This window comes from Heloderma suspectum, chromosome 11 (genome assembly GCF_057233095.1).
Source record: "Heloderma suspectum isolate Gila_16-S chromosome 11, 16-S_ref, whole genome shotgun sequence".
Classification (NCBI taxonomy): Eukaryota; Metazoa; Chordata; class Lepidosauria; order Squamata; family Helodermatidae; genus Heloderma; species Heloderma suspectum.
The window spans coordinates 2,940,600-2,966,059 of NC_139468.1; the positions used below are offsets into that span (position 1 = coordinate 2,940,600).

General features: G+C 48.1%; 1 protein-coding gene across 3 annotated transcripts in view; it reads right to left on the minus strand.

Moving 5' to 3' along the window:
* The window catches only part of MYO1E (myosin IE), a 109,442-nt gene extending 84,865 nt beyond the window's left edge, over positions 1-24,577 (minus strand). The window contains exons 1-2 of one of the 3 annotated variants that reach the window (XM_084816631.1): positions 24,310-24,503; positions 23,793-23,868 (exon numbers count right to left, since the gene is read on the minus strand). In XM_084816631.1, coding sequence (XP_084672757.1) covers positions 23,793-23,855 — 63 coding nt within the window. In that variant the 5' untranslated portion in view covers positions 23,856-23,868; positions 24,310-24,503. Of the gene's footprint in view, positions 1-3,156; positions 3,507-23,792; positions 23,869-24,309 lie in introns of those variants that run through there. The other 2 variants (XM_084816629.1, XM_084816627.1) reach the window with 2 other exon arrangements.
* Between the last annotated feature and the right edge of the window lie 883 nt (positions 24,578-25,460).

Consider the following 25,460-nt stretch of genomic DNA (forward strand, 5'->3'; position numbering starts at 1 on the left):
GCATTTTATAGTCACTCATTGTTCAGTTTTAGCAACGCTGGAGCAAGAAAAGGGGAAGAGACAGGTGTGTGCTTTAGCTTTCTTCCCAGCCGAAAAAGGTCTTCCTACCAGATGTGCCAATACCGGCTTCTTATTGTGAACAGCTTTTGAATCACAGCTGCCAGGAAACACTTGCTATCACAACATGTTTGCAGCAACTTCCTTAATGCTGACTGGTGTGCTTGTGTGTGTGTATATAAATGCACATATACTTGAGTTTATAGAATTCACACAATGTCTGTAAGCACAAGGCAAAATGATTTAAGTGAGAGTAAGATGCAACCCTACACAATCTAATAAAAGTGTTTTTATGGCAAAACACCAGTCTTTCACATTTGTTTGGTCTTCAAATTTATCATAATCTCAACAGACTTCAAACACAATTTCATCTAGACACAGACCAGAGTTTGAAAGGTTGAATACTAAACAATAAAAGAAACTTGGAAAAACACATTTCTGCAGGCCCCACACAGCTGAAAATCTGTCTGCAATAGGAGATTGCTGCAATGCTAACCTTGATGTTAAAAGCTCTGGAAGAGGTGATGGATTCTTGCCTGCAGGATCAAGGTTACTGCAGTTTGCCTGCAGAGAACAGAACTTCTGTACATATTGAAAATTCCACCACCACCACCACCACCACCACCACCATATAGTTTTCTATACTGCTTTAGAGTGGGCAAAGCACTTCACACAGTTTATCATGCTGTCCTCCTTACAACAACAGTGTTTATTTTAATTTAAAAGAGAATCTGAGTTATGGCGGAGAATTTGAAGTGGGGAGTGGAAGCACGCACTCCCAGGCAAAAAAGAAAAAACTTTTCATTAACTGAAAAAAACAGAACCCAATCGTTTCAGACAGCGCTGTAAAAAACGTTACTGCACGGATTTCTCAGGTTCTGTAGTCCATTTCTTTCAAGCAAGTGTCACCCTGTGCAGGCATAAAGGAGGCAGCTGCTGCCGCTGCTGCTAGGAGAGCATTTAATATGTCTCATGTTCCATTCCTGAGCCCCGCCCAAGCAGTACCTCCAGCAGCTAGGCAGGTGCTCCATTTTACTGGCATCTGGCTATTATGCTGAGCTGCGACAAAATGCCCACTGCTGCTGGGAAACTGCCGACACTTCTGTGTTGCACACGCCATTGTTAATTCCAGGCTTATGCCTCCACCATCATCTTTTTAAACAAAAGTGCAGTCTTCTTCACAGTGAGACACACTGGGTGGGATCCAGATGAAGTCATACTTAGAGTAAACCCAATGAAATCAGTGCAACTGGAGTCAGTCATGATGAACTTAAATCCCATTGATTTAAATGAGACTCCTCTAAGTGTGACTAAATCTGGATCTAGCCAAGTAAGTTATGACCCTACAGTGATCAACATGACTTGTTGCTGAATACATACACACACACACACACACACACACAGCTACAAACTGCTTTACTAGATCAGCCAACAAGCCATCTTGTTTCCAGAAATCCAGGTACAAGTAGGCCATGAAGGTGACAGCTTTTGTTAACAATGTAAAAATATTTTAACCCTGTCCAAAATACTCAAAGTAGCTCAAAAATGCTGAAGGGGTCTTCTTGGTGGCGAGTCCTAAGTTCTGGAACTCCCTGCTGATGGAGGTTTTGTTGGCTCCCTCTCTGCGGACAGTCCTTCCACTGGCAGGAGAAGGCATTTTTATTCCAGCAGGTCTTTGGCACATAAACTGGTCTGCTGATGAAGTACAGATTCTATTGGATTGGGTGCTAGTTTTTATTTATTTATTGTGTTTTTAATCTATTTGTTTTCATTATCGTTTTAACTGGCTTTACATTAATCTTGGTTTATTATTGTTAGCCACCTTGAGTGCCATTTTTTGGTGGAAAGGTGGGGTATGTCAAATAACTAAATAGTTTACAGTGTAATGAAGTAAAATAAGGTAGCATACACTAAAATTACTAAGCAAAAACAGCTATTTTAAAAAACGAGGGGAAACATAGTGCAGAAATAAGACGCCAAGGAGATTTAAAAAGGCTCTTCGCACAGTGCTAGGAGGGTGCTCCTCATTTAAAAGTTGTTTTTTATTTATATCCTGATTTTCTATTGGAAAATACTCCCCAAAATACAAAATATGCTTTTAAAAATGTATACCACCACAACAAAAAAGCCAGTAGTGTGGTGTAATGGTTAGAGCAGACTTCTCCAACCTAGTGCCCTCCAGATGTGTTGGACTACAACTCCCATCATATCTGCAAATTTATTTTGGCACCACCTTTTGTGGACACAGCAGAGCCAGCAGATAAAAACAGGAGCCAAAACTAATTAATAGCACAATCCTATACATGTTTACTCAGAAGTAAATCTCACTGCGTTCAGTAAGACTTACTCCAGGTAGCTGTGCATAGGATTGCAACCTAAAAGGATCCTAAAGACCCTTAAACGTGGGACAGAATTTGCATTTGAGAGGAGAGTGTTTAATACCTCTCCATGCCAGTCACTTTCCACCTGAATCTTTTCTGTCCCACCCTAGCTGCCACAGTGGTGCACCCATGTTTGCCTTGGAAACACCAATCTGGAGTCCCACAGTGATAAAAGCCACTACAAGGGAGGGAAGTTTCAGGGGAAAAGTAATCAGCAGGGGAATTATTAAACACTCCCTTCTCTAATGCATATTAATAAATAATAATAATAATAATAATAATAATAATAATAATAATAATACTTACATTTCTATACTGCCCCATAGCTGAAGCTCTCTGGGCGGTTTACAGAAGTTAAAATGTTAAATACATTACAAAAAGTTTTAAAGCCATTTACATGAAAGCACATCACCAGCTCCCCAGGGCAAGGGGCCGCTGTTACACGCAGCTGCACGGGGAAGTGTGGCTCACCCCATTAGAATGGGACTTTTGCAAGTTTCTACACAAGACGTGAAATTCTCCAACAGTTTCAGCCTTTGGCTCTTAAAGCACTTCCTTCTACCCCCCCCCCTTGATTCCTGACCTTCTTCCCCACCCCCCAAAACAGACAAGACACACAAAAGCAGTGCCAAAAACCCTTGTTGTTCACGCCAGCTTGGCTTTTGTTTCTGAGCATGAGAGGGAGAGAGGGTGTTCAGAGTATAAATGCAAAAATGACCTCAAGCATCTTGTCCCAGGGCAGGTGTCTTTGGCACAGAGCTTGGATGTGTTCAGGCAGGCTCAGCAAACTCGCCCAGTGCCAGAACTGGCAAGTTCCTCTCCCTGCGCATGCATCACTGACAATGCCAACAGCAGCAGCTGTTGCTCTGGAGACTCTGCCCTCGCGTGATCTTGCGAACTGGAGCGGGGCAGGCTGGGCCCACCCGGCGTCTGCTTGGACTGGCACCAAGAAGCATTCAGGGTGGTGTGCAGGAAGAAAGGGTGGCAACATACTAATTCTGGCTCTGCCGCTGAGTCACTGCTGAGCCAGTAGCTCCAACTTAGCATTTGGGTGGTGTTCGCTACTGGGGGTGTTGTGTTCCCAAAGGTGACACAATGGGGAACAGCCCACATGCGGTCAAATTCAGAGCTGCCTGCAAAGTTCTATGGAATGTGTTAGCCAAAACACCACCAGCTATATAATTACCTTCTTCCAAGCAAAAACACTCAGCTAAGTATTGTCCTCCTTGCCTTTCCCCCACAAAAGGGAAGGTGTTGCACAGCACACTGGACCCTTGTCTCTGATCCATTTCAGCAGGCATGCCCACATGCATTCAAGCACATCTCCACCATCATAAGGACTAGCAACTTGCTCCCCCTTGAAACACTCCAAAAACAGAATTCTGCGCCCAGTAGCAAATTCTGTCCTTCCCCACTCCTGAGGAATTGTGGCATACAAACAACCCTGGTCTATGCCCATCAAAGTGTAGTATCCAAATAGAACGAGGCAGAACTTCCTTTTTCCTCTCTGAGCACTACCACTGACTCATGACAAAATGCATGCAAAGAGACCCTTAAAAGGACACGTTCAACAACACCATATTTAACTTGAAAGGCATTGTTGCGATATCCTGTTGCACTGTGGAGACCGTGCAGGCCTTTGAAGATTGCCGCCCGCTGCTCAGGGCCGGGCCAAACAGAGGCCAGCAAGGATGTTGTCTTTTGTTTTCTTCCTTGCTTGCACCTGCATTTCACAGCAATAGCAACAGAGCTCTGGGGATAAGGATTCATTTTATTACTTCACCTGCTAAGAGGAAATCCAGCAAACCTGCTTCAAGGGACATATATTTAAAGCATTTGGCAAAGGACAGCTAAGTGCCACTCTTGAATTATTTTGCCAGCATTCAACAAATCTTAGTGAAATTACACCTACAATGTTATCAACATACCTGGAACTTTTTGCAACGTTCCACAACCACAGGAGATGGAAGGATGCTGCTCCACGGGGCTGACATTTAGGGGGAAAATGTATTTGTGATTTATCCATCACTTGAAGCCTCGGGAAGTGGTTTACAAATATTATAATTATTAGATCTTTAGAATGTTGATACAAATGTGAGTACAGCAATATCTTCCTTTATCCCAACAAAAAGTTGTAGCTTATGTATTTTAATCTTTTTATTATTTTTATTTGTACAGTGATCAGTGAGTGGAGGGGCAATCCAAAAACATTCTAATAAATAAATTTAAAAGTCCTTCACTCTCCCCCTTCTCCCTACAGTCTATTTGATATAACATTTGACACAAAAACGTAATACCTTTGTCCCTTATCCTCCCCACTGACTCACCCTCCCACTCAGTAAAATCTTGACCAAGGGAGCAAGGGAGGAAAAAGCTACCTAACCAGATTATTTCAACTTCTGTTAGCTCCTCCTGTGAAATGCAGGACTTTGATCTGTTTTACACACTGGCCGAGTTCCGGCAATCAAAGAGGGAAAAGAAGTCACCGTGGCTTCTTTGCCCTGCCTTCCGCAGGCCGCATGCGTGACTGCCGTTTGCACGATTACCCACTACATGTCATTCAGACCCTGAGCAGTGTGTGGCAGGGGTGGTTTCCTACCCACCCCACAACCCCTACTACAAGCCACGAGCTGTAGGTGGGCAAGAAGCCGCTCCCGCCACGCACCGCACTGGGTTCGGATGTCACAGCAACCTGAACAGCATTACAGGTAATTATGCAAATTGTGGTCACGCACACATAACGCATGGGGGAAGAAGCCACAGTGGCTTCTTTTCCCCCCATGGTTGTCTGAACCCGGTCACTGGCTGGGTTTGCACAACACACTAACCCACACTTTTTCCCTCAAACAAGCTACCTTGGAAACCCATGGTTTGTTGTTGGGTTGTTGTCAGGAATGAATCTGAGCATGTGGAGATGTCTGGCAGCTCAGATTCGGAATCAGGATGGGAACAGCCAGAACAGGGGGAGGAACCCTCCCTAGTGAGCCCAGATACGGTGAGACTTTCTTCCCAAGACCCTGACACACAGATGGCCCAGGCTGAATGCCCCCCCGCTTCCTCCACCATGAGAACCCAAGTTTCAGAGGAGGAGAGCAAGAGAGCGCTTGAGTTTGAGGATGGGACTGTAGCCCCACACCTCAAGCTTCTCAGCCTCACTGGTGTCCTTGAATAATCAAGGAAGGGGAAATTATGAAAAATAAATGGAAAGCGTTCTCTCTCGATCTGTTGTAGGTGGCCATGTTGGCCCATCAGAATAAAAAATATCCAAAACCCACAGTCAGGTTACACCTTGTCAGGACCAACTAAATGTCACAAAGTTATGGGCAAGCTTTCAGAACCCTTCATCAGGCTAAAGGTTAAGCAAAACAATAAAAATGGGTGGCAAGGGGAGAGAGAGAGAGAGATGGAAGCTGGGCATGACGACTTGCTTAACCTCCAGCCTGAAGAAGAGCTATGGGAAACTCTAAGGACAGCTCATGACTTCTTGATATTTACCTAGTCCTGATAAAGGTGTTACCCAGTTTTGGATTCTGTCTGTACCTATGTATTTGGACTGAATGTTTGCACATTCAGGTTATGTGGGTTTGTAAAATAAGGACTTAAAAAAAAACAAATATAGCATACAAAACATGTTAATAAAATGGGAGAGAGATGTTTGTGTAACAGTTTACTGGTTTTTATATAACTTTTTAGCTGCTGGAGAAATAAGTCATAAAAGCAAGTCCCTTTGGGCCTCTTTTTAAGCAGCCCCATCAAAACAGCATCTTAACATTTTAGATTTGGTTCTCCCTGGTAACATAGGTTTCTTTTCATGAAAAAGTTTCTTACTCCACAATACACAGTCGAAAAACAAAAAACAGGGTATCTTTCTTTTACCAGACCACAGAGCAGCTTGTCAGATTCAATTTTAGAACACTAAAACATTCTTGCCAGTACTAATTAAATTCATCTCCACTCCATACCCTACTCTACAAAGGAGCAGGAGGGGTTGGTCCGGGAGGTTCAGCAGCTATGAAAAGGAGGAAGTTACTAACGGCATTTTGGCCAAGGAGCTCCTTTGGCACTACTTCCAAGTGACTTAACTGTTCCTGCATAACACAATAGCGGGCTCATGCCCAGAGCTGGCCCAACAGAACAAGCAACCCAAGCAGTGGCTTGGCGGGGAAATATTCAGGGGCGCCAACAAGATTGCCACGCACAGTCCAAGAGGTACCACTCAGGATCCCTGGCAGCGGATGCTCTAGGCCTCTCTCTTAGCCTCTCCCACAGGCATGATGGGGGCAACACCAAGCTACCGTCCACATCTCACAAAACACAAAGGTCACTGTCTGGACCCCTGTAAGTGAAATTCCAAATTCCATAGTACTGTATTACTTTTATCAGGCCAAGCAGAAGTCACAAAAGAATTGCAAGCTTTCAAGATCTCCAGAACTTTTCATCAGGCAAGATGTTATAAAAAGCAGCTGGGGAGAGGAATAGGGGAGGGGATTAAGGGAAAGCTGACTTCGTGATGGACTCACAGGATCTGTACGCTCAGAGTCCCAAGATGAGATGGGGGAGGAGGGGGCTGCAAACATTCCTTGTAGAGGCTGGGAGTCATGTTATGGTTACAGGAAGGACCTGCAGCTGCCCCTGGGGCTGCCGAGAGCCAGAAAGGGAAAAAATGCTGGATCCTCCATTTTTGAAAATATATAATCCAGCTGTTCTCAGAAGTGTTTTCCATCCTTACAAGGTTGCTGTAAGGATTTCTGAGATCACGTGCTTTGAACGCTTGGCTTAGTGGTTAAGACGCTGAACTGCAGACCGGAAGGTTGGCAGGACAGCAGTTTGAGACCCGAGTGCCGTGTGACGGAGTGAGCTCCCGTCTTCAGTCCCAGCTCCTGCCAACCTAGCAGTTCGAAAGCAAGAAATTGCAAGTAGATAAATAGGTACCGCTGCGGCAGGAAAGGTAACAGCATTCCGTGCACCTCGGTGTTCAGTCACGCCGGCCACATGACCACGGAAGCGTCTTCAGACAGCGCTGGCTCTTTGGCTTAGAAATGGAGATGAGCACCACCCCATAGAGTCGGACACGACTGGTTGGGGACACCTTTACATTTTTAATGTGCTATGTACTATTACTATCTTTATCATTATTATTATTATTCAGCAAATACTCCAGGTACATTAGTAGACAGCAGCACAGAGGTGATCTTTTATTTTTATTTTATTTTATTTATTTCATTTCTATACCGCCCAATAGCTGAAGCTCTCTGGGCGGTTCACAAAAATTAAAACCAAACAACACACAATAAAACAATTTAAAATATATAGAACATTAAAAAGATCTTGCAATAGGTGCCTACATTCATTACTGAAATATAATGCACAACAAAGAAGAAACACAGAACCAAAAAATTATCAATTTGCATTGATATAAGGAACAAATGCAAGGCATAGAGACTTAAGCTCTGGGAAAGAAAAGCAGTAGCAACCGCCTTAGGGCAACATCCGCATTTTTAAAAAAAAAATCAAGCAAGCAATATATGACACACTTAAACTTGACAGGGCAAAGCCAAAACTGTAACTCTCTGTTCAAAGGAGGCCAGTTCTCAATAGCATTTCACACAACTGCCTCCCGCCTCAGTCCCTTCGCACCAGAAACTTAAACATTCATTTATAATCCATGACGATTCGCCATTTGCTGACTATGACTTCGTGGGTGACATAAGTGGATGAATGTTCTATTTGTCTCTCCCCCTGCCCCCCATTACAGTAAACCATTTACTGAATAAGATGTTGGCATCTGAAGCAAGCCACAGTGGTGCTTCAGCTGTCCCCACAGCCACTGTCACCCCCACACCGCTTCTCTCCGAGTAGGTCTGTCCTCGAAGGTTCATTTCGATACATGCCCCAAGAGAAGGCGTATGGGTCAATAGAAAGGGTTGCAAATATACTGGCTCCAAGTTTATCGATTATATTTTAAATTGAGAATAGCACGCATAAGAGAATCCGCAGTTCCACAGGAACATCACCATGCACACTGCAGAATGACGCAGGAGAAAAACTGCGTGTCAAAAGAGAAATACAGAACCAGCATGTTTCCTGGTGTTAAGGATGCCGCCCATCATATTCTCCCCCTCAGAAAGGCATTATTGGCTTGGATAATAGTATTCTGCATGGATGTATCACATTTCAAAGCACAAACATTCCCACAGTAATCCTTACAACAGCCCTGCAAGGAAGGCCTGGTTTATCCCCCATTACAGAGGCATTACTGAGGGAAGAGGCTTAAGAAAAGCAACTCATGACTGAAGCAAGATTTGCCAGCTTGCACTCCTCACTAGCTACCAGCATGCTGCCTTTAGACATATTTAAGAATGTCTTGTCTCCCCACCCCCACCAACTTTGAATGGCAAATGCCTTCCTCCACCATAGATCAAAACTACTTTTGGCTGTGCCTCCAACTGCCAAAGGGGTTTGCCACACAGCATGGGGCACGTGGAGCGTGTCTGCATATGTGCGCTGCTGCTCAAGAACACTGGTGTAGTGGTAAATCTTGAAGTGCAGCGTTCATCATGACAGTCTCCATAGCTACACCCCGACACAAATACCAACAAATGAGTTCTAGCAGTTTTCATCTCCATCAGGAGCAGATCTTCTGTAAAGTGAATGGGTCTTAGAGCTGTTACTCCGCTGTGTCTACTTTAAGGAAGATGTTACTCAGCTGTGTCGACTTTCGGTTTTATCAGAGAACTGAGATCCAAGCCCTAAACAAGGGGCATTTCCTTTCCTGCTTTTTCACTACATAACCTCTAGGTGGCACTGTATTATAGAGGAATATCACAAATGAAAAAAGCATTTTCTTTCTCTTTTACAAATCAATGTCACATTTCCCTTGCCCTAAAATAAACTTGCGGAAAGTGCTCTTTAGACACAGAAGTGAAACTGGAGGGTCATGATGTTGTCTAAAGAACCTGTAAACAACCATGAGTAGGGAATGATGAGTACACAAAAAATGCTTCCGGTAGAAAAGCTCTTAGCTGTCCATTTAAGACAAAGCCACCGCAAAATACTTTGCATTACCACAGGGAACAATATATTGTTGTTGGGAAAATTCATTTCCCCCCAGCTACTCTAAGGACTGCAGCGAAGCTCAAGAGGCTACAGGGAATTCGGGGGCGGGGGAGATGCCATCAGTGTCCCTGCTAATAAAAAAAATGCTGGCGCTGTATCCCGCTGAACCTTGGAGCCACTACACCACTGCTGAAGAAACACAAGCCCTGCCCAAGCTCCACTTAGGGACACAGAACAGGAGTAGTTACGGGGTTCCTTTGATCATGGCTTACATCCCTATAAATGCATCTGTTCTGGAATAAAGGGGGCCATTCCACACCAAACCTGCATAAACCCTATTCCAGTATATTGCGGCGTGCAGTTTCTAACAGGCTACATACTGCAGGCCTTTGACAGCTCTGGGCCATTTTCTTCCACAATGGCTGAAGAATCAGGCCATTCTACAATCATGTTTTAGGGTAGTAATAAACTTCATTTCAGGGGAGGGTAGTAATAAGCTTTATTCCCAAAGAATTGGCTCATTTTTAACCCATGCATTTAAGAACAATCGTCATAATGCAGGAGGATACCCACTCCACAGCAGGTTATTTTCCATATAAAATTTGCTCTTGCAAGTCAACCACATTTTTTCAGGATGAATTTCAGCCCTGAAATTTAAACTGAATCCTACATATTTCTGTGTTTGTTTATTATCCAGCCAGATGGAAAGAGGGTTAATAGGCAACAGAAGCCAAGCCGTTTAATCTAGAGGAAAAATTGAATCACAAAATGTTCTTCTGAGAAGTAAAACCCACAAGGAACATGTCTGAACTGAACTATAATATGGATCTCATGTATATTCTACCCAGTATGTAAAAAGAGAGAGACAGAGAGAGAGCAGGCATAACTGAAAAGAAACCAAAAGCCAAGAACAAGAACCAATTTGAAATTCTCACTTGACTCACTTGACTCACAGGACCAGAAGGCTGAAGGGTATCCTGTAGGCCTTGTAAAAGAATTTAAGCTCAATGTGTGAAGTAAGGACTACACATATTAACCCCACCAAAGGGCAGTACACATGGTCCTCTATCTTCACAACAATCTTGTGAGGAAGATTATGTGAGAAGTAGTAACTTACCCACCGAGTTTCATGGCTGAGACCCTAAAAACATAATGCTCAAAAACCACTATATCCAATCAATCAAGTAAACCCAGAGCCAGGAGAAGGACAGCTTCTCTCGAGCTCCACATTCCATGGCCAAAGCCAAGTTTGCCACCACATGACACGGGTATCAGTTTGACAGTGCATCTAGACCCATGCTTCCAGAAGATGGTGCATGCTCCTCGTCAGGAGAAAAGGCGAGCATCCTGACTGGAGAAACTGGGAGAGAGGGTGCGCGTCTGTTCCTCTCCTTGTTACAGCCTTAACTAATACAGATAGTTGTCAGAGGCACATAGCAAAAACTAAGTCATATTGTACAATATAAGTGAAGATGTTACAAAGCAACTTGAGTGTTCTAGGCCTCCAGTTTCTCAAAAGTACATTTGGTTTCAACCTGCTTAATTTTAAACCTGTGCTGCTTTGTGTAGATAATGCATCCTAACAAAATTTGAGAGGGCCTTTCCCAACCCTCAGTGTGGTTTATATCCAAGGATATAACCTCAGCTCAATATTGTTATCTTGTCGGCACCAGGTTAAGGCCTTTCTCTTCTCCCAGGCATTTGGCAGCATACGATAAGTTTTAATCGATCCTGGATTGTCTTACAGTTATGGTTGTTTGCTTGAGATTGCTTGTTTGAAGTTGTTTTACATACATGTTCTCTCGTGTATATTGTCTGTTCATGTGTTTTTATGTAAATGGCTTTTAATCTCTGTATACTGTATTTTAAATGTTTTTTAATCTTTGTATACCACCCAGGGAGCTTTGGCTATTGGCAGTATAGAAATGTAAACAATAATAACAATAACAACAACAACAACAACAATAATGGCTGCCAGTTGCTTTGGGGGCTCAACTCAAGGTGTTGGTTTTAACCTTTAAAGCCCTAAATGGCTTAAGACGTGGCTATCTAAGGGCTGCCTGTCTCGTTATGAACCTGCCTGGTGATTAAGATCTGCAAGAGCGGCCCGTTTGTCAGGAAAGCGTGGAAGGGCTTTCTCCTGTGTCGCTCCCAAACTGTGGAATGCGCTCCCTCAAGATCGATGATTCCCTTGGGCTTTAGAAAAGGGTGTGAAGACGCATCTTTTCAATTTAGATTTTTAGAATGTTTGGTTTTAATGTTTTTAATGTTCTGGCTTTTATTGTTTTAAGGTTTTAATGCCTTCACGCCTTATCGGCTTTTTGGCAGATAAGGCAGTATATAAATGTTAATAAATAAATATTAGAAATTGCTAAGAGAGATCCATGTGTTCAAGACAAAGTTACTTCAGCATGTTTCAAGAAACATCCAGTCTGACCTTCAGACTTTTCCCATCAGCTGTGTCAAATTATTTCCCCACCATCATTTGGCATCCTCTTATATTCCCCAGAAGATAAATCAAGAATACTATCAAACTGGGTCAGTTCAAACATCACAGAAATGCTGATGCCACAAAGCCGCCCACCTCGCCGGCTTCAGAACTAATGGAATGCAGCAAACCCAGCAAAGATACAAAGATACTCTGGGTCAATGGAGGGTAAACACATTCACAGGTCAACTCCTGCCTCTGGAACGCCAACAGAAAAAGAATGTGGCAGCATTTCATACCAATGCAGCTGTTAAGTCTGGTGCACACAAATATGTACCTTGTAAAAGAATGGCTCAGGAAATCCAAGAACAAATGCAATCAGTTTTGTCCAGAATGCTAGTTGACTCTGAAGCCCGCCATTTTTCAAATAGTGAGTATAGACATTTTTGTCACAGGAGCAAAACCAAGGAACTCTTAATAGCTGTAACTGATGGTGAGCCAATGGAAATCACTGCCGACGAAGGCAGGGACGGATTCACAGTCAAATCCTGGCTCAATTTTGGACTACTAACCCTCAGGAGCTAGATAAATAGGCGTCAGTGCAGAGTATTATCCAACGGGAGTGAACTCAGAAGGGCCCATGATAGTCCACCCCTATCAGCAATGGCCCTACACTTCAAGATCGGGCCAAGTCACTGGGCCCTTTTTGCACAGGTCACATTTTCTGAAATGGAAACCAGGCGATTTCTCACACTCCCTAGGTCCCTTTCCAAAATGGGGAGGGGACAGAAGAAGAAAGTGGAAGAGATGAATATCTGTTTTCCAGTGAGCTCAACCTGGGTCAGTTCACACATTTCGCAGAATAGACATTACAGCGGAGCATAAACACTTCTGCATCCACTGCCAGCACAACAGATGACAGAGTAAGCAAATTATTTATACAGTGCCACTGGTGTATATGGTGCCATACAGTATTACAGAGGCTCTCTGCTTGCAAAGAACTCAGGGAAACCGAGGAAGCAGGAGGGCAGAATGGGGCCATCTCGGTTACACATACTTAAAGCTTGGTTGTCACTGGGAATGAGGAATGGGCTGTAGCCGTGTACATTCAGATCCGCCCCACCCCCCACTCTGCTTTTAGTTGTGGGGGGGATAATAATGTGTGTTGCATCCAGCCTGCACCACATAATGCCTAGAGGGCAGCTACCTTCCCATTCTACATGAATGGAAGAAGGCGCATTCTGGTAAGGTGTACTAACGGATGTAGAGAGTCAGGGATGCACATTGGTTTACTGGTAAATAAACACTCATGGCCCGTGTATTTTGGAAAGGGACATAACCTGACCCATATGCCTAGAACAGTATAACCCTGTTACTCCAACCTACTCTGTTCCAACAACTTATCACTGTTTTATTAGCAAGAGCCAACCCAAGGAAGACATTAAATACTGCTGGAAGGACTCTTGGCTCTCCCCAACAAGACAGAAGGCAGTTAGTCTTCTCATGCTTGTCACATACATGGTGTATCCAACACAGCTCATCGAAACATCCCTAACGGAGATGACATTGTAACATCACAAGTTAATTCACCAAGCGGTCAAATATATAGGTATATTGTGACACAGAGAATTAGGAATACAGTATGTTCAATTATTGGTAGTCTGAAAGCTGCCATTGCTGGTTTCACCCCTGCCCTGTATCCTAAACCTGAGCACCTTCCTTAAAACAGGTTCTACAACTGCATCGATCTTGCATGAAAATCCCTGTAAGGAATAAATCACGCACACGCACGCACGCGCACCCACGTCTGTTAAGCCTCTTCAGTTGGGCAGTAATGGAGGCCGTGACCCTTGGATTCCAGGCTGCATCCTCTGCCAGGAGGGCAGGAAGGCAGACTTCCAATTTCTAACTCGAAACTGTTGCACTGATGCAAGATACACAGCGCTTGACTATTACAGCAGCGAGAGCAAGTATTAGAAGCCAGAGCCAACAGATGCGGACAAGAATGGGAACTCCCCTGCAAGACTGCATTTCTTCCAGCAAGACTGCAACACCTCTCAAGTTAAGGAGGGGTTGAAGGCCGTAGCTGAGTAGTACAGCACCTGCTTTGCATGCAAAAGATGCAGTCCCCAGCAGCCTCTCCAGGTAGGGGTCTCTGGGAAAGACCCCTACCTGGAACCCTGGAGGGCCACTCCCAGTCAGCGTAGGCAAGACTGAGCCAGGTGAACCAAGGGTCTGACTCGGTACAAGGCAGCTTCCAACGTTCCTATAACGCAGACCACTCACTAGTCACATGCTTAAAAAGGCTCCAGGTGAGTGGTCACAGTCATTTTTGTGAACTGGAAAGACTTACTCCTTTATTTTTCAGGCTGCTGCTGTACCACAGGTGACTGATGTTTAGTAGCATGCTGTGACTTGTGAAAAGGCAAGCCAGTAGGAAGTCAGTAGTTGCTTCTGTAGATGAATTCACAAGGTTGGCCCAACACAACCATTGCCATATTTTACACACCAACAGGTGTCAGCCCAATAAAACGGCCTCCCCTCCTCATTTGCTGGAAGTGGTGCTCAATTAGCAGCGCATACCATTCATTTCACAAAGAGTGTTTCCCCCTTTTAACATCACCACGGCCTCAACTCCACCCAAGGACAACAAAGCCAAAGCAGAGGCCCTGCTGTGCAAGAGAAGTAAATCGAGGCTGCAGCCTCCAGACGGCGACCAGCCTCAGGCGTGCAGATTAGTCACACGGGTGACAGCAGTGAACAATTTACGGACGTGGGGCTCAGCTGAGCCAGGTGATTCAGCCCACGAGGGCAAGCTGCCTCCAAACGTTGCCACGGGCTTCCTGTGCCGAGGAGCCCAGGCTGCCTCAAGGAGGCCTCTCGGACCAACATTCGGGGTGCCCAGACATCTTGCTGCAGATGAGGAGGGAGACGGCGGATCTATGCTTCAAAATAACTTCTGGAGGAACAAAGTCTTTTGCTCAGCTCCAGCCAATGTTGTCAGAGAGAAACTAGGTTAAAGAAACACATTAACGTGGGTCGAGGGTAAGCGCTCCACTACAGGCCAACAGGACAGCAGGAGTTACTCGGTCCCTATTTGATGGAGGTGGAATGAAGGGAAGCAGGGATGCCTGACAGCCACTTTCAGTTGCCAAGGCTGCCCAGAAATTGTGCAAGCAAGCCTAGGGTCTGTAAACCCAGGTCTGACTTGGTATAAGACAACTTCCTAGCTTTCTAGGATATCGTTCCTTTGTCTGTGGCTCAGATAGCAGCCTTGTGGTAGCATCTTTTGTTGCACAGTGAGGAGCTGGGATTGGATCTCTGAGGTGCATGCGCCAGCATCATCATGTGAATGATCTCTTCTGCGAGCCAAGGATTAAGGTTCAGAAGGGAGGAGTGCACATGGGTGGCGTTGCCTCACCCAGAGCCTCCAGAAATCTGGCCTTTGTCCTGACATGGTTATTCCACTGCAGTCAGGGGACACCTGCATCGCTTTTTCACCTGAGCATTCATCACAGCTTTAAGTTTAGATGACCCGAGAATACAGGCTGTTGAACTGTAAAACACTATTATTATATACCTGCTTGCATCTGCTGCATTCTTGGCCGCAGTCCCAGAAGAAGCACGCCACTGTAAATGAAATGAGATGACTTGGCAGGTCAGTGGCTTTGCAAAAGGAAAGCGATGTGGGGTGGCGCAAGAGGGGTCCAGGGAAAGCTGGAGCTGAGGTTGGACCACTGTAGCCCCACATGTGGCTCTGCCCATCAGGCCACTACAACATGAAAACTGGGAGGGGAGGGAGTCTGCCCAAGGGGGTGGGCCTACAACAGAGCCAGTGTGGTGCAGTGGTTAAGCCTGCTGGACAGGAGGGGGAACCTCAGGTTCAAATCCCCATTTGGCCCTGGAGCTCTCCAGACGGCTATGGGCTCATACTCTCTCAGCCTGGCCTACCTCACAAGGTTGTTGTGAGATTAAAATGAGTGGGAAAAGAACCGTTTCTGCATCCATCTGCATTTTTTAAAAATGCACAAGAATTCACATTATTTTTGTATGCATCTTATCCTAAAACACACGTCTTTATGCATTTTATTCTAAAATATGCATCTTGGTTTAAAAAAAATTGAGCTGAGAAGTATACTGCAAAATTCAGAGAAGTGTGAAAAATGGACAATACATGCCAATCCATACAGTAGTTCAATAACTGCGAATTAGGTTGGTTCACTTAAGAATGTAGACCAAACAAAATCCTTGACCGTCCCTATTCCCAATAAGACATGGGTTTTTTAATCATGTTAGCTTTCGGGATACAGGTATGGTTAACCACTACTCATTTCTCTGTCTCCCTGCAGACTTTCTCTTCAGAGTAGCCCCTGGACTGAGATGAACTCCTTCGGGCAGAAGAGTCCAGGCTCATAATTTAACTCTCTGTACCTGGGATGTCCCTGGGATGGGCAAATCAAGCAATAATATTTTCTAAAATATTCAGTGGCTAACAAACTTTCCCCATTCCCAGAAAGACGTTCTGACCTTCAGGTGCCTGCCTGCTGAGCTGCAGAAATGTCACCGCTGTCATCAAAATCAATAAGGCGAATGAGGCAATGTTTGAAAAGGTAAGCCTGACAGAGGGAGCATTAATAGGTACTGAAATAGAAGGCAGAGGAACGATAAAGCCATTTACAGCGAGTGCCCACACTCAGCTCTTTCCCAGACCTGCCTTCCAGGAGGGGGGCTGGTTTCACATATTATGAAAACATCTCGACGAAGCTTCTTCCTATGCTGTTCCAGAACACAGGACTTTGTAAAAGATCAGTATGACACTTGCAAGCAGATGGCAGGACTTCAGTGGCGCTTGTTCAATTTAGAGCGCTCTTTCTTTCATCGCAAACGTGCTTGCCTTAGTTATGCTATTTTACAGTACATTATGGTGTAGGAAAACACATCTTCTTCTGCGGGTGGGATGGTGGCCAACACACAGTCTTAGGGCCCGGTGAAAAATCGATTATAAACAAGTTCCTCCAAAACCAACGGAACTTACTTCCAAGTGATAAGTTAAGGTTGGGAGGCCCATTTTACACACGCACATGCACGTGCGTGAGCACGCACACCCATGTTCCAATGGCTCAGAGCTACTCAGGGCAAAACCAGAAACTATGGGGCTTTTTAAAAGTCTAAATTGCAAGCCAGGGCTTCCAATCCAGATAAGGACCCACGGGGGTAAGGATGATTTAACCTTTTGCTCCTGGTTGCTCTGGACTGCAGATCTGTACCTGCTATTTGCATCCAGAAGAAAGTTCCCAGTGGAGCCAATGGGAGTTTTCTTCTTCATCTAAACAGCTGGCTCAGGAGGCCCACTTGAGATTGGGACTGCAGTGGGTGCAATGGGTTAAAGCCCCTGAACCCTCTGCCAGGGTCCCAATCTAGATCAGGCCCCTGCAGTTTACACTTTAATATACCATTCAAGCATCTGCTAATCGCATCAATCGTAACATCTAGCTTGGCCATCATACTGGGAAAAGTTAAAACTCAACACCCACATGATCCAGACAGACATTAAGATGTTCCAGAAGCAGAGTTCCTAGTTTTGCATTTAAGCAAAGCCGTTTCAGAAATACATTGTAGAAAGCCATTAGCGGCTGTAGTTTGGCATCCACTGTAAGCAAGAAAAAAAACCTTATGCAAAATTATTTACACAAAGCTTCCAGTATGCAGTTTAGCAGTAATCCATGCTCTGTTTGCAATGGGAGCCTCAGTGCTGAACCAGCCACCCACCTGCCCAGTCTGTGGCGAGTTAACTCTACAAATATTGCAAGAACAGACCTAACCGTCCTATAGAACATCCATACATGGAACCCAAACCCACGCATGGATACTTAGACGTCAGCCCCACTGAGTTCAAGGGTTCTTCTTCATTCCCAAGTAAGTTTCCCAGCTGCAACCTGGAGGCTCCCCTTCCGCCTCCAAATCCACAGCTGAATCAGAAAGAGAGGCGGACGTGGTTTCTGCAGCCAGTCCCACACCCCCAGTTCCATCATCTCCCCCCTCTTGCACTTCCTACAATAAGGGGGAGCCCAGGTGTCCTGCACAGCTTGAGGGAAGGGCAAAGGAGACAGGATGAGGCCTGCAGCTTTTCTGCTTTCAATTCAGTGCACATTTGAAGTGGAGAGGTGCAGGGGAAATATCTGGGTTGCAATCTGGCAATTCTACAGGTATGTGTGTGTAGGAGTGCAGCCTTATAAAGAAATATTATATACACGTGCACACACACTTGTGTGTGTATTTTTTGCAGTGTGTTTTTTTTAATGCAATGTTTTTGTACGATCAATCTTGTAAAGCAAAAGCTTTTGATATTTCTAGCTCCAGGGAACCTTTTCCTAATCAATCTATCTGCCAAGGACCATCGGAAGCAGCCATATAACGAGTCAGACCCTTGGTCCATCTAGCCCGGTATTGCTGACACTGCAAAGGCTCTCCAGGGTTTCAGGTAGAGATCTTTCCCAGCCCTGCCTGGATCGAACCTGGGACCATCTGCATGCAAAGCAGGGGCTCTGCCATGGAGCCACAGCCCCTCCCCTACACGTTGGGCAGATATCTTAGCTGCTCCGCTCACAAAGGCCCTGCTGGGCCACATCATCACAGTCAAAGCAACAAAAGGCACCAAAATGGCATGGGAAGGAGCTCTTTCTTACACACACACACACACACACTCCAAAACAGCAAACATACAAAACTACATCAGCACAGACCACTGCTTCAGTCTAGCCCAGTACTGTTTGTTCTGACTGGCAGCAACTCTCTAAGTCCAGGCACCGCAAGACTTCCCCCCCTGCAACCAAAGAACTTGCATTTATATTGTTTATTCCTTTACTGCATTTTTACCCTGCTTGTCAGAGAATTCTTCTCTCCCTAAGCAACTCAGATCAATAAGAAAGAGAGACAGGCCCTGCCCTCAGGCTTACAAACTAAAATGACAAAACACACAAGGGAACGGGGTGGAGGGAAAAGGAAGAGGACGGAGAGCCATTTTTTCAAGGCCAGAACAAGGTGGGGAGCGATAAGTGGACATTTAAACACACCCCAGGCCAGGCTGATTGTCCCTTGCTGGTGCGTTCTTGCTTGAACAGCAATCGGTGACTCTTGTTCCTTTGGCCGATGGATGGGGCCAGAGCAGCCTTTCCCTTGCTTCTGCAGACCCACGGCAACCATCAGTTCCCCTTCTCTACCTGATAGATGGGTTCCTTTTGACTGGGATTGACCTTGGGACCTTTTCCATGCAAACCAAGGGTTTAACATTGGCCCCTTGGCCTGAGCATAAGGTTTATTATACATATTGGTGAGGAAGCTGTCCTTCAAGGAAACATATCCACCATTACTGATCTGATCATCTAGTGGTGAAGCCACCAATAAGCTCTCAAGGCAGCCAAAAATGCCTGGTGTGAGGAAAGTAGATAAGAAGGTATTTTCCTCCTTCTCTCATAATAATAGAACCCAACGGGGCCCTCCCATGAAGCTGACTGGGGGGAGATTCAGGACAGATAAAAGGAAGGACTTCTTCACACAGTGCAGAGTTTAACTACGGAATTCGTTACCACAAGATGTAGTGATGGCTACCAACTTGGATAACTTTAAAATGGAATTGGACTAATACCTGGAGGAGAAGGCTATTGATGTCTACTAATCCTGATGGCCATATGCTACCTCCAGTTTCAGAGGCAGTATGCCTATGTACACCTGTTGTTGGGGAACATGGGCAGGTGGGTGCTGTGGCACTCATGCTCTGCTTGTGGGTTTCCCCACGGGGGCATCCGACTGGCCCCTGTGTGAACAGAATGCTGGACTAGATGGACCTTCCTCTGATCCAGCATTGGAGCTCCTCTGATGTTCTTATGTTCAAAACCACAATGTGAAAGCCACTCACTGCCGAAAAGATGGTGACAACTCAGCTTGATGTTCTACATTGGGGCAGGGGGAGGCTGCGGATTCTGGCCTGATGTGCCCAGACAGCAAATTCCTTTTCCTCTTCCTGCCCTTAATGGATGTGTCAGGGAACATCCCTGCATCCCACCCTTCAGGTGGCTCTTTGTCTGCTGGATGGTTTTGCCCCGAAAGGGCACTACGTTGGAAAAGAAAAGCAAACTCTCGGGTTTTCTCCTGCAGCAGCAGATACATCAATGTAGATTCAGCACAGCAAGACCCGCTGCGCCAGCAAATTAATGACGGGGCCACAGTGCTCCGACCGCTGTGCAGGATGCAACGCAGCACAAATGCAGAGCAGGGAGCACAGCAGACGCAGCGCAAAAGCGTCATCGCTGTCCAGTGTTAAGACCGTTCAGGACAGGGCTGAACAATTATGGTTTTCTGGCCTCACAGCAAACAAGGGTGATGCTTCCTAACCAAGCATTCCCAGGCCAACAATAACAGGCCGGGCCTTTTCAGCCACATGATCTTACACTTGACCCATTCGCTCAGGATTTGCTTAGCCACAGTGAACTGCTTTAGCAAACACAGACTCCAAACAGGCCACAGGGAAAGGTCACCAGGAGACACTGCCCTACTGGGCATTGAGGCTACCTCACATTTGGGGTGCCCTGTTCACAGAAGTAGAGTGGGAGACCTGCACGCCTTGCCCAGGGGCTACAATCCCTCAGAAGTCCTTCTATGCAGCCCTCACTGATACAGGAGCGCAGGAAATCTGACCGCATCGTAATCTTCGTGCTGAAGAGGAATTGCTCAGATGAAGGTGCCAGGGCAGAATCAGAGGCTTTATTGCCACTTTCCTCAACTTGGTGCCCTCCAGATGTGTTAGACCACAACTCCAATCATCCGCATCCAGGATGCCCAGCACATCTGGGGGGCACCAAGTTGGAGAAGGCTGCCCTGGAGTATTGGTGTAAGACAGACTTCCCCAATCTGGTGCCCTCCAGATGTGCTGGGCATGCTGGATACGGATGATTGGAGCTATGGTCCAACACATCTGGAGGCACCACATTGTGGAAGGTTGATGTAAGGCATTCCCAATGACCCCCCTTGTCAAGAGAGAAGGCTTAGGTCAGCTGTAGTGTCAAAACATTCTTCAAAAGCATCTCCAAGATGCATCTCCATAGCCAAAAGTGAAGGTTACAAGAAAGGGACCACTGATGGTTGTCAGGCCCAAACTCAGCCTTCTCACCAGACAGAAGTGACAAGCAAGGTCCATTAGGTGAGTCCTGCTGGACCAGAACAAAAAGCTCTGTCTTTCCTAACATTCTGTTTCCTACAGCAGCCACCCAGGCACCTCTGAGAAGCCCTCTCCTGTTTGCCCCTAGCATCTGATATTCAAAAACATATACTGCATCTGAATGTGGAGGCTCCATTAAAGCCTGTTGACAGATCTCGGCTCCTCCATGAATTTGTCTAATCCCCCCTGCCCCAGTTTTTACACAGTTAGGGAAAAGCCTAAGTTCGATAATAACTGCTCAAAGCACTTCATATATACCAACAGGGTTCACACAATATGACAAGCCAGAGCACGGGTTGAGTGTGGGTTGTCATTGAACCATGGGTTGTTGTTTTGTGTGAACCCAGCAGCGCTAACAAACCATAGTTTGTTAGCGCAGCTGGGTTCACACAGCACAACCCATGATTCGATGACAACCCACAGTTCAATGACAACCCACACTCAACCCGTGCTCTGGCTTGTTTTGTTGTATGAACCCAGCCATCTTGGCAATTGTTATGGCGACCCTGGAAGGCAGACCAGTGTTGCTATCTCCACGGAGGCAGACGAGGGAACTGAAATAGCTGGTGTAAGGCAGGGGTGGGACTGTGTGGCCCTCCAGAATTTGGGGGACTTCAACTCCCATCAGCCCTATCCATCATAGCCAATGATGGGGGATGATGGACACCGCAGTCCTGCAACATCTGGAGGGCTCCATGTTCCCCATCCCTGGTGTAAGGTTATGCAAGCTTGTTTGGACTTCCAGCTTATCTGAACCATGATCCCACAGCGGCCACAACAGCCCTGCCAACACAATTCCAGGGGTCACAACCACGTAGGCCCGGTGGTTTTGCAGTTTCAGGCAGTCGGCAAAACCAGGAGGTTTCTCACGCCTCTGGCTGGGCCGCCACGCACGGCTGTCTGTCTGGGCTTGGCTTGGCAGGTCATAACTCGTGTACAAGGATGGCCATTGAAAAGAAGTTCGAAGCATCCAGGACGCAGTTGGGCACACACCAGCCCAGCTGCGCCGTGCAAACAGAGCTGCAGCACACACACCACACGTGATCCTGGGGTGCACCTCTTGGACTGTACGCTGTGTCAATGCACCCCTTCATGTACTGGGGTGCCAACTAACCGCTTGGGTCGCTTGCACATTTGGGCCAACCAGGGCTTTGCAGGAGGGACTGGGCCTAAATGGCTTCTTGGTCCCAGCCCACTCAACTGTTCTGTGCAGGAGGTGTTTACTTTTTCCCATGCTCCAGCAACAAAACAAACAACAGCCCTGAAAGGGCATGGGACAGAACAGCTTCTGTGTCTTCACATCACGCTCCTCCCGTTCTCGTTTCAGGCCAAGACAGTCCAGCGCTCGCCTTGCGACGAGGCTGAGGATGCCCAGCATGGTTCAAGGGAAGCATTCGTGGGAGCCCAAAGGGACACCAAGCAACCTCTCTGTCTGACGCATGCAGGAATCCTGCCAGCTCTGCCGGCAGCCGGACACCCGAACGCTCCAACTTTTGCTTTCATGTGGTAAACAAAAAGCCTCCCCAGGTGATCCCATCCAGCTAACGAGCTGCGCTTCCTTCCACCCACCCACCTTGTGCGAGAAGCAGCAGCGAGCAAGCCGGATCCTCTTGAAAGGACAAAAATAGCTCTGCGATGGCCTCACAAAAAACCACCATCCCCAGGGCAGCGGCTGCCAACACCAGCAGTCACCGTCTGCCTCCAATGGTCTTGGGAGAGGGAGACTTCGCAGTGCCCAAGAAACTGGCATCCGCTCAGAGAGGGGAGGAAAAAGAAAAAGACAGCCTGTTCCACCAAGTTTGCCGAAAAAGCAACATCATCACTTTCTACAGACAAGGAAAAGGCAGGCAGAGGTATCCATTCCACTAGTGGGTGGTCATCAGAAACCCAGAAGCCATTTGCCAACCTGTGGTCCGGGAACGCCAAACCGTTTAATAAGCTTTATGAATCAGCCAAATAACCATGCCTGCTAGAGCCCCTCTCTCTCTACTCAGCCGTCACATTGCAAGAGTCCACAGGGAGAAGACCTGGGAATTCCGCGGGGAAGGTCTCCCGCACAAACTCCACTGCAGTTACTGGGAGCTGCGCAAGAGCTCCTGATCGCTTCAGCGGTGCTTGTGCCAGAGAACTTCCCACTGGATTGCACTCCACAGGCCAAATCAGTACATCTCCCATCCTGTGACTTCATGAGTGCCCCAAATGCCAGGCTGTCCCCAGCCGGGTGCAGCACTGGGAGGTACAGTGTTAGTGGCCGGGGGCATGCGCACAATCTCTCATTTCTGGCAAGGGGAGGAGGACGCACAACATCTGGGGAAGAAGTTGCAGCATGAGTAACCAGGGCGGAAAAGCTTCTCTCCCATTCCTCTCATGCAGGCTAAATAAACCCTCATGGAAATTCACAGTGCTCACACACACTGCCATCCCACCCCAGAACATGAGATTATCGTCTACGAGATCCAGTAGGTCTCAAAATAAGGATCCAGAAAACTTTAGTAGGCCAAGTGGGTCAGCAGGAAGACTTCTGAGAAGCCAGAAAGCAAAGCCTCAAGCACAGACCCCTTACAGACAGGAGCAAAGCCCGGAGTCCTGCCGCACCTTGATACCCCTACTGATTTCACCCTGTAAGCTTCTTGAGGGCAGAGACCTACAGACTGACCTTTTCCTTGCTGGGGGCACTCTGTTCAGTGCCACATGCACCAACCGTGGCATAAGCTTCCATGGGCCAGAATCCACTTCATCGAGATAGGGATATAAACAAAGATGTGTTTACTCAGAAGTAAGCCCCACCCAGTGCAAGGGGCATCCTCCCGAGTACTTGTGCGCGGGACTGCAGCCTTCAGAAACTTTTTTTGCAAGTGGCGGCGGCGAGTGACCGAGCCACACAAGAGATCGCAATAGGTGCGCGGAGAAAGCCTCTCTGAGCATACGCAGAGTGCCTTGCCTCCGCCCCGCCGGCAGCCGGCCCCTTCCCAGCCGGTGGCCTGAGGCGTCCCGAACCCCGGCCGGACCAGGCAGCGCCGCGCAGCGCAGCGCGCGGCCCGCGAAGGCTGCGCGGATCCCTCCCCGGCGCGTCCCTGGGAAGGCGGCCCGGGGGGCTTCCTCCGCCCGGCGGCTCCGCGCCCAGGGCTGCGGAGGCCGCCGGCCCCCTCCGGGACGCGAGCGGCCGCACTCACCATGGCTGGAGCGCGGCAGGCCGGCCGGCCGGCAGGCGCGCTCCCCCGCTCCTGCGGCTGGGCTCAGGGCGCTCCGGGCCGAGCGCGACGGAGGGGCCGGCGGCGCGCCCGCGCCATGCAGGGAGCCGCGCCGGGGCTGGAGCCGGGGCCGGAGCCGCGTCCTCCTCCGCGCCCGCGTCGTCGGGGAACTTTGGGGCCCGCCGGCGGGCGGGCGGGCGGGCCAGGGCGAGGGGGCGGCTCCGCCCGGCTCTGCGCTCCGCCCGCGCCCCAGGAGCCGCGCCTCGCCGCTGCCCATACAAGGCCGGGTCGGCGCGGGCCCGCCCCGCCCGCCCGCCCGCTCCTCCCGCTCGCTCGCTCCTCCCGGAGGGGGGCCCGCCGGAGGCCGCGCGGCGGAGGGAGGCAGGCCCGGGCGCCTCGCCTCCCCCGCGCCGCGGGGCGCGCGGCGCTTGCTCCCCAGCACGCCCCTCCCAGGGCCCCGCTGCAATCTTGCCCTTCCCGCCGCGGGCTGTTTCTGCCCGTGCTGTCCTCGCCACAGCCCTGCGAGGCCGGCGACGGATGCCGGTTGGCTCAAGTCCAGCTCTGGGCAAGGGAACAGCCATCAGGACTAGCAGCCGTCGGTAGCCTTGGCCGCCGTGAAAGCCCCCTTTGAAGCCGTCCGGATAGGCCGGTGGCCATCCCGGGAACCGGCGGGAGCCGCTCCCACAGCTCAACTCGCGCTGTGGGCGAAGAAGCCCCTCCTTTGGCCTGTCCTGCGCCGCCCACCCCGGGCCCCAAGCATTCGGCGCCACGGGCCCCACGTTCCGGGACCCGCTGGGTGCTCAGCATTAGGGGAGCGGGAGCAGAATGCCCGCGTCCCGCCCTTCCCGCCAAATCCGCCCCTGGCCCCCGGCGTGCAGAACGCTGTACCCCGCTACCCTGGCGTGCCTCGACCACCTCAGCGAGGGGCCGGGGCCGGGGCGGAGAAGTTCCCAGCGAAGCTTGGAACGAGGCTTATACGCGTTTACTTGCCATGAACACCCCAAAGAACCCCAAGAACCGTAGCTTCAGGAGGGCGTCCACAACTCTGCGCTAAGCGAAAAGGGGAGAAAAGGCGAGGCGGGGGCCCACCATGCACTTAAGCTTGACTCGGTTTGGGAACAAGGGTTGACGTA